At 46.2% G+C, this 10,031-nt stretch overlaps 1 protein-coding gene and 1 pseudogene across 1 annotated transcript in view; one reads left to right on the top strand and one right to left on the bottom strand.

Annotated features, from left to right (window-relative positions):
- The first annotated feature begins 217 nt into the window (after window positions 1-217).
- On the top strand, window positions 218-1,966 carry LOC106816096 (annotated as a pseudogene).
- Window positions 1,967-8,684: 6,718 nt separating this feature from the next.
- The window catches only part of LOC106816099 (phosphatidate cytidylyltransferase 1-like), a 3,972-nt gene continuing 2,625 nt past the window's right edge, over window positions 8,685-10,031 (bottom strand). The window contains exon 5 of the mRNA XM_014820654.1: window positions 8,685-9,690. Coding sequence (XP_014676140.1) covers window positions 9,564-9,690 — 127 coding nt within the window. The 3' untranslated portion in view covers window positions 8,685-9,563. The remainder of the gene's footprint in view (window positions 9,691-10,031) is intronic.

Consider the following 10,031-nt stretch of genomic DNA (forward strand, 5'->3'; position numbering starts at 1 on the left):
AATTAGTTTAATAACGCTTAAAAATATTATTACGAATAGATAAAGTTACAATGAAACGTGATTTACCTCTATGCGGAAATATTTGGCTCCAGATCTGATGAATCGTAACGGGCAAAATCATTCAATGACGAGAAAGAAAAATCTGAAAAAGCGCCCAGGAATCTCATCATGTAAACAAACTCTTTGCTCGTCTGCGATCGCCGACCGGTCACCCCTTGTATGTCTACTTGTTATTACACGACCGGTGAACTCTCTTTCTCTTCGACAGGCGGCGCTAGTGTCGCGTTCTCTATCAGCCATACTGTAAAGTATAAAAGGTAGAGTTTGTTATTTGTCACTTGTAAATCTATCGAAATCTTTATAATCGGACACGGGATAAGTATATGAAAGTGGATTTTCGTAACAACGGGCTTTACGTCGTGTAGTAGCCATAATTTAGTTTAAAGGGGTTATGGGTAAGTAGTTGTCGTTTTACTTTTCATCTACCATAAACTTCGTGTGCATGTATATCTTTTTCTGTTTGAAGTCGCATATAATGTGATAGAAGTATTGCCCAATTAATTATCTAAAGGCGCAGAGTTGTTATTTGCGTGCGTGGAGAAGTGATTAGGCCGTTTTACATGTATGAAGTCGTAACGCTTGAAGGTTGACTAAAACTAAAAACTGGCTATGGAAAACTCGTGGCCGGAAATGTTTTGCTTCTGTTTGTATTCGGTGTTTAATGTTCCCATTGGCATTGATCTTCTTCTATCAGATGGCTCCGCGTAAAGGAAAGACAAAGGAAGAGGCCCCAGTTGTGGTTCTCGGGACCTCAGGGCGAAGGAGGGAGAAAACGTTTTCGGGTGTTGCGCACATATTCGCCAGTTTCAACGACACATTTGTTCACGTGACGGACTTGTCTGGCAGGTATTGCTAAACATTAACTATAAGGTTTCGTTGATTACTATCACGTCAGCCAGGTGAAAATGTGAAATGTCAAGAATGTCTGTAAGGCAATGACTGGTTGTCATAACAAACCGTCAATGTAAACAATATGAAGGTTATATGTCTGTTCCGGCAAAAGATGAATGATCACGAATTTTTTCGCATATGTGAATCGTAAAAAGGTAAGGAGTCAAAAGAGACTGCCACCGTGGGGTTAGCAAAAAACACTGATTTAATGAGACTGATGGGAACACGAGTGAGTTTATTAATTTACTCTTCCGCTTCTCCTCATTCCAAGTTAAGAGATGAGATCATGTAAACACCTTTTCATATCTCTCCTATCACTGGCAGCAAGAACAAGTCCGCACTGGCTAGCGCAGCTACAGCAACAACACCATCTATTGAGTATATATATACAACATGGTGTCTTTACTGCCGCCCGCACTTATCTCACAACCTCACGGACAGTTTTCAATACAGTTTACAACCTCAGGTTTGTTCCATGCAGGTGACGCCATCTTTCCAACATAATCGTTGGAATTGCGGAAGACCTGCTTGAACAAGCTAACACCTGCCAGAATGTGTGCTTCAGATGCACACGAAATTCCTCAAAATATCCATGGCGAAACGATCCTTCGAATGTTACCCGCGGCCAAAAAGGGCGGGCAGGAGCTCAACCGTTTGGCGCTGCGCTGATTGGCTTGCAGCAACGTAGTTTGCGCGTGGTGTGTTTGTTCATTAGAAACTTGACCTCTGACAGCGCCCTTTTCCATCACATAACACACTACCTTATCGGCGTACAATACGCTTATAGCTTCAAAATCTGGTGGTGTTGTCATTGAGGCCATGACGCCCTGACGACCCCCCATCCGCGTAATACTTAGCCTTATCGTACTAATAACGCTTATTTCTCGTGGTGTGTTGTCATTGGAACCCTGACTCTGACGCACCCGCGTGTGTCACGTTGCAGGGAGATTCGATCTCCCGAATCACGGGTGGCAAATGAAAGGTGAAGGCCGACCGTGATGAGGCGTCGCCGTAACGCCGGCCATTGTTGGCTCGCCCACGAACAGTCGCCGAAGGCGATGGCAAAGGTCTCGGTGTCAACCGGGGCACTGGAATCATCAAACTGCGCGCTGGCAGCCGGGCGCGGAATACAAGTGAGCATTCGTTCCCGTCCTCGGCTGTTAAGCGATGGCCCTCCCCCATCGTTAATGTGTTTGTTGTTAGTGATGGGTACTCTCTCGTTTGAGGCAGTGGTGTGTGAGGCAAGAAATGAATAAGTGAAACCTTTTTGCGGTGTTTGTAGTAAAAGGTGCTCCCTAGTTGCTACAGTTTGGTGTGGGATTTCCCTCCGCATAAGCCTCGTCTACCACCCGACGAAACGCTATAAAGTGGGGGTAAAAAGGGGGGGGGTCGAGTTAGGCGGCGTCTACACGGGTCCTTAAACGCTGATAAGTTAAGTAACATCGAGTTAAGCTTAAGACCCTGGGCTCACCAGTCGAATCGAGGTTAAGCTTAACGTGCAAGTTAAGGCGCGCCATGTGTAGATCCTATAACGTCGAGTTAGGCGAATAGTACATAACTCCAGCGATAGCGCAACACCTAGCACGTGTACGTGCACAAAACAGCAATGCACGTAGTACCTGCACACCACAGACGTACGCACACGCAGCACGAATGCACACCAACCGTGTACGGCTGCGCAAGCACGGCAAACGTACGCGGACCAGAACGTGTACCTGCCAGGCCGACTAACGGAGCGGGGCAGCGGCACAGCACTACCGGAGCGTGCAACGCACTAGTACGTGCACGGATGCATGCAACGGGCACATGTACGTGCACGGCAAAATGTTTACATAACACACGCACGAGGTTTACATACGCGAACGCACGCATAGCATACATAAATGCGTAATGAATGCGCTATTCGGTGTTGTCGTGTAGGACGCTCAACATAATCGCTAACAATCGAGTTAAGGTTCGTCGTGTAGACGAGGCTATAGTGGGGGCTGTTGGGCTTTTGGTGCATTCAACAAGTTCAACATTCTTCTCGATGAAATGTATAGTATATCAGTTTTAATTGTGTAGCATTGTATAGTTGTGTAATCGATAGTATGTGAGTGGGTAATGTTGCACAGATATTCGTTGTTTTTCGGCGGTGCGACGGCGTTTATGTGAGTTGTCTACCGTGTGTTTACAGGACAAAGATCCCCGGAACCACCAGGCTTCTTCGAGTCTGGGCTCTGCGTGCCTGGGGCGCGATCTGGCATGAAGATAGCGACGGCATCCGGTTGAGTGGCCTCAGCAGGCAGAAGTTATACTAGGCCAAACGAACCAGCCCGCGGCCAAGGACTGTGGAAGACAATATGCACTGACCTCTGCCTACCAGTCCGACGTGGTCGTTGAATATTGATGGGGGTGGGAGGGGCAAGGCTGGTGTAAAAGCTCTGGCAAATGATGAGACTTTTGTAGCCAATGGCACTGAGTAAACACATTGCTGATTCAGCAAAATGTCTTGGAACCGCTGAAGCCAGCGTGTTGAGCACGGAGAGAACGAGAGTACGAGTGGGAGATGGGGGGGGGGGAGAAGAATTATGAAAGCCGATGAAGAGAGGGGGGGGGGGTAGAGATACAGATCGATGAGAGAGAGAGAAGAATCGTGGATAAATACTAGAGGTGAGGAAAAACTGACAACACGTTTGTCTAAAGCCACACATTTTTCTATTATCGTGAAAATCTACGTAAAATTATTGTAGATTAAATCATGACTTAAGATACCCCCAAGAAGTCATTAATGACATTCAAGCCTGTGTTAGCAGGACACAGACTTACAGAAAACAGTCACACACTGTCTACAAGAAGACGCTGGTTTTATTGACGAAATGAATCATTATGTACAGGTTTACGGTCGCTAATAAAAAGTGGCGCTCGTTGATTTTTATGACGGCGTAGATTAATTGACTACTATAACATCACAAATTTTTCTAATGGTGCATATTTTTGTTGCAATTTGTTTTACATAGGAAAGTAAAGTAATCAAGGAACTAAATGTATGGCTCCGGAATATTTTTACCTGATAAGAATTGTTTCTAGAACTAGTTAAAAATCCAAAAAAACTTGGGCGATTTGCTATTTTGATCATCGAGATTAACATGGCTAGCTATGAAGCTATTGTACGAAGTCACGACGGTTTGGTCAGCCTGCGGGACGGAATAGCAAAATAGGAAAATAATAATGCAGGCAATTTAACCGATAAAAAAGTTGAACAGAATCAGCTTACATTTTTGAAAAAGTGACATTTTTTAAACTTTTACTAATTTACGGTGACGTCATCAGCCTTTAATGCGTGTTGTAATTTGTAATGCTTACCAGAGGATGTCACCCCTCCATCACCGCGGACAGCACGCAGTAGGAAGCGGGAGGTCGACGTGGTAGAAGATTGTAAAGTTCTCTGTAATGAATGCAAGCCAGGGTGTAAAGTAAATAAAATTCTACTCAGCAAGAAGCTACCGTTAATGTGGCCTTCTCTCCTCGTGTCTTTGTCGTTGCAATTTCAACAGACATTGCGCTAACGATAGGTGAAGGCAAGGATACCGTATGTCGTTTGGATTCGTAACATAAAAAAAGCAGCGGAAAGTATACAGGTGGTGTTATCACGGAACGTTTTATTAGTGACCACCCCAAATGTGTATAAACTTGTCGTAAAATACAGGTCCCAATTAAACTCTAAAAAGATAAAATTAACAGTAAACACCAACAAGGATTTGATCCTCAACTTGCCGGGCATTCCGATGAGTAGCTAGTGTGATGCGCCTAAAATCATAAACCAAACTAATCGTTGAAGAAATAAAAGCTAGTAGAGATGAAGGTCGAATCCAAAAGTGAAACGGATTTTAACGGGTGGCTTTCCAATTGTTTGGAAATGAAACTAAATAGGTCAACAACAGAATGATTGGATATTGGTGGTACCATTGGAGCGAAAAGTGAAGGAAATTTCAATACAGTCAGCCCGGCCACAAAGACGTACAAGCGGCGCGCAAATACTCCACTGCGTTGGCATTACCACACATCAAAATAGCAATTAGTCGATTATAACTACGCGGGGAAATTTAAACAAATGTGGCATTGTATACACACCAACACTTAACGATTCCTACTAAAAACGTGAACCAAAGCTGTCGTTTATCACAAATGTCACATCCGACAGCCCAAAGAATAATATAATATTACAAATACACCGTATAGCTAACTGAATACCGATTTCGCGTTGACATGGCAAGACAGACTACGTGTCCATCAAACGTGAAACATTGTTTCATATATCCTTCGCTGTTATGCGTCTCATAGTGAAGGACTCCAGGTCGCTCGCTTCTATAGTGGTACCGATATGGTGTAGCATCTTTTGATCGCTCTACGAACAAGGTTAGAACAGTAGATATAAGAAAAAATGATCTCTTCTATATCTAATGGTCGTAATGAAACCAGTATCACAATCTGTATATACCGAAAACCGCGCTGGGACCCACGTTTCCTTGAATTTTTCGAATTTCTGGAATGGTAGTACAGTTGTAGTACTATTGTATCCTGCAATAGCCAGTACTAAAAAACACCAAAGTTTTTTAAGAGCGCCAAGTTGGCTGTAACCACCAGTACACGTACGAATATGTATGCAGTAATATTGCCAAACACCATTAATATTTCTGTAAGTGAACCTTGTTAGCACCGAACTCGAAGCTTTTGGTGGCAGACGACCATGCCACCGAAAAAAACTTTCGGTTTTCAGAATTTCGGATAATAGATTGTGTGCTTGTACGTTTTAGCGAAGCGCGATCTGCAGCTGATGCGTGCTTGCTAAAGCCCTACAACGACGGGCGAATAAACATGAATGCTAACAACTAATTTTACTGATCAATATGCTCGCTAAATCTATTATATCTCAGTCCCTGTGGCCGTTGTATTGTTCGATGCTACTGGTGGCACCACCTGGAGGGAGGTGATTGCCGGCACCAAACAGTACTACTCGCTACAATTTGTAAGTACAAATCACTAGGCATACAAATGTAATAATTTTGATCGTCGCTAGACAACACAAGGTTAGCTATGAGGGTAAAAAGCGTAATAAGGCTTCCTTCCTCTCTCTCTCTAACACGAGAATAGAACTTGACCGTAACATACACTCTATAAGCATTATTATAATTATATTATATAACAAACGCAATATTAAATGTATCTATATATATACCATTAATACAAATGAACGCCCATCCTCGTGCCCGGGACATCTGCCGGTATAATAATTTACCGACGAGGACCGAATTCGCCGCTTCTAACGCACGAGATGGGCGCTAATAAGCACCGCCTGGCAGCGGAGAAGCTGGCAGAAGCGCCACCTGTAGGGGAAAGTGGACGGTCGAACCCTGGTCCCACAATAATCTCGTAAGTCGCCCTCAATCCTAGACTTATCGATAGCAAAACGCATCGTAGCGGAAACGCACAGTGCACAACGGCGTGTACGAACGCACTAGCACTAGACAACGCGCGTAGTTGAACGCACGCAGGACACGCGCCAGGTGACGAAACAACGCAAACAACACAGCGTGGTAGCGAACGCACGGCTACCACGCGTGTACGAAAAAGCAAGCGCGACACACGCGCGTAAACGATAACACGCACGGAACGCCGTGTACGAACGACAGCACAAACGCGTGTACGAACGCACGGCACCGGCAAACGCGTGTTACGAACCGCACTGCGACGACCGCGTGTAACGAACATGCGGGACGCACAAAACGCGTGTACGAACAGCGCTACAACGGCGTGTACCGAACGCACAAGCAGAACCCCGTCAGGCTCTGGCGCCACGCGTAGTACGAACAGGCACAAGCAACAGCAATCGCGTGACGAACGGCACAGCACCACGGCGTGTACGAACGCAGACCGCACGAGAGATTCTGCACGCGTGAGTACGAACGCACAAGAACGATGTGTGTGCAACGACTCGCACCACATGCGTAAGACGACACTCGTACTAAAGCATGTAGCAAACGTGTGCACGCACGGCGTGTAGTGTCTTGTAACCAACACGTGTAAGTGACTTGTACCAAAACTAGAACCAAATAAAATTGTGCGCCAACAAAATTTTTAATATTTCTGATGTTATTTACGTTAGTTTAGTTTATTATTAAAATTAAGCAATCAGAAATATAAAAATTTTTAGGGCACAATTTATTGGTACTAGTAGCCAACACGTGTAGTGACGATTGTAACCAACACTAACGTGTAACAGACGACTGCCGTACTGCCACGCGTACATAGCCACAGAGCACAGACGTGCTGCTGACACTGCGCTGCTAGCCGGTCCAGCCGCACGTCCATAGCACCGGCCTCACACCTGTACACCTCTGAGATCACACCACAACATATTACTCGATATAGTTACTGGATGAGGGAGAAAAGAAGTGAAGAAACCCTACGTGAGATCTAGGTCTGGGTGGCGGGAGTGGGTGCAACCGCCGCGGACAGAGTATCGAGAGGGGGTGCCACCGTCCGGACAGAGTATCGAGAGCGGGGGTGCACCGCCGGACAGAGTATCGGAGAGGCGGGTGCAACCGCCGGACATACCGAGTATCTGAGAGGGGGTGGCACTCGCACGACAGAGTATCGGGAGGGGGGGAGCTTGTTGTCAGAGAGATACTCACTCACGAGGTGTCGCGAATCGAAAATGTTTCATAACGTTTGCTCGACAACACTTCAAAAGTATAAAATGCTGTGACATTATAGACAAAACAGATAACTGTTTGAGCAAACGCGAGGATCCGGGCCGCGGTCCAGCTTGCTAAAGAAAGCGGTTAAGTAATGCTTGCCTAAATTACTTACTGCCAATTTGGCTGCTGCGGGACGATGATTCACGCACTCTTACCATCAGTCTTGTCCCTATTTTTGACTTCCTGTAACCTTTAAACATTAAACATTTAATTTAATACAATCGATAATTAATAGTAAGCACGCGGCTAAACTAATTACACTCACACAAAACCAAAATTAGGAATATTTTCGGGTTACTGTTTAAAATAGAACCGGTGCTTGCATTGCCATCATAACCTTTAAATTTTCTCAAAAAATGAAGACCCGCCAAAATATTGAAAAAAATGAAAAGACCCATAGCCCCAAAAAAATTTGGGCAAATTGAATGGGTCCTTCGCCGTTGCGGCGTCAGCGATTTATGTGAGTTTTGCGGTCCTCGGCGAGGCGGCGAGGAAAGAATATCTGTCGTGTTTGATAATTTTGGTCTCCGCGAGGCTGAAAACATCGCAGTGTGCGGCGGGGTGAGTGTGAGACTCCGGCACTCCTCGCTCGACACGAAACCTCAGTGGCGGTGGCATTTTAATCTGGTTCCGCCAATTTTGATCAAGTCCCATGACACTTAATACAGGTGGCACCCCGCCGATCGTAAGATCCCCGGTGATCACACGAACCTCAAGCACGCGTGTGCGGGAGCCTTTACAACACATACACACACACGGCACAGGAGCACGGGTGAAAACATAACCTCCTGCCAACCCCTTGGCGGAGGTAACAACAATATGATCATACACAGGAACACGGACAAGTGTTGTCTCTAGATCTCGTAATGCAAGAGACATAATGTGAAGAATCCTTCGTACAATCGCATCCACTCTCGAATATAATTATAGCATCACCATCGTCATAATTAATTCAACATTATATACGTGTATACATACATACATATATATATATATATAGATAGATATATCTTACGTTTAATATGTGAATAATGATTACTCGGAATAAATAAAACATTTCTCATTCGCTAGATTTGTACACTAATGCGGACTTGTAGTAAAGATTAACGTTTCCCCGCTATGACCGCGCTCACAACTCGTCACGGTCTAGAGCCTGAAGAAGAGGAATGACAGACACATCTGGGTCGTAAAGTCAACGGGACACTTAAGAAACTCACTAAAAACTTTCTAGTGAGGAAAAATGGCGACGCCACCCTGCCAAGATCGCTTGACGCGGTCAAAAGACATCCGTTCAACGTCAGATATATTCGGATTGCTTTTTCGTTATTCGTCGCGAATATTCAGAATCGATTCAATGCATATTTCGATCGCCGGGATCATCCAGAGAGCGAGAGAGCCACGGACAATGGCAGCACGCTTCCATCGCATAGACATCGCAGTGCGAGTGCACATCCGCCGATTACAATGCTGGATTCGACCTCAGCGGCCATTTTGGAAGGCAAGAAAAGCAGCAGTGCAACTACACCGTAGCAGCCGAATCACAAGCCACCATTGCAGCGTTCTGCGATCGATGTGCAAACTCGGTGAAGGTGCGGCAAGACTCGAACATTCCTTCAGATCGCCGAGTGGATCGTGAATTAAAGACTGCATCGTTACCAAAAGCAGAAAACCGCTATCCGACCGCGCAGCAGTACTAAACCACCTGTGCACCACGAGTCCGACGCTAGGCAACCCAGCGGTCGAAGGCGAATAATACGGAAGAAGGACTTTTCCAAGACGGACGAGAAGATCGGAAGGTCTGCGTAGTTGTCGTCGTCTGCCGGCGGCGTTGCTGGGGGCATTGTCGGGGACGTTGCCGGGGGCGATCGTCTGCTACTGGGCGGTGAGTTTTAGCGTTCCGTCGCCAAGCAGACGATCCTTGAGAGTGTTAAAGAACTGAAGTTGTTGCTCGGGCGGCATCGCCAACACAAGCTGCAGCAGACGCTTGGGGTCGGCGGCCCTGAAACAATAGAGCGTGCACGCGTTAAGGGGCGGCATCGCCAACACAAGCTGCAGCAGACGCTTGGGGTCGGCGGCCCTGAAACAATCGAGCGTGCACGCGTTAAGGGGCGGCATCGCCAACACAAGCTGCAGCAGGCGCTTGGGGTCGGCGGCCCTGAAACAATAGCTCGCGTGCACGCGTTAACGGGTGGCATTGCCAACACCAGGTGCAACGCTCTCTCTTTCTCTTTCTTTCTCTCTCTCTCTCTCTCTCTATCTATCTCTCTCTCTCCCCCATCTCTCTTTCTCTTATTTCCCTCCTCTCTCTCTCTCTCTCTCTTGCTCCCTCTCTCTCTCCCC

This window comes from Priapulus caudatus, unplaced genomic scaffold, assembly GCF_000485595.1.
Source record: "Priapulus caudatus unplaced genomic scaffold, Priapulus_caudatus-5.0.1 Scaffold1285, whole genome shotgun sequence".
Taxonomy (NCBI): Eukaryota; Metazoa; Priapulida; class Priapulimorpha; order Priapulimorphida; family Priapulidae; genus Priapulus; species Priapulus caudatus.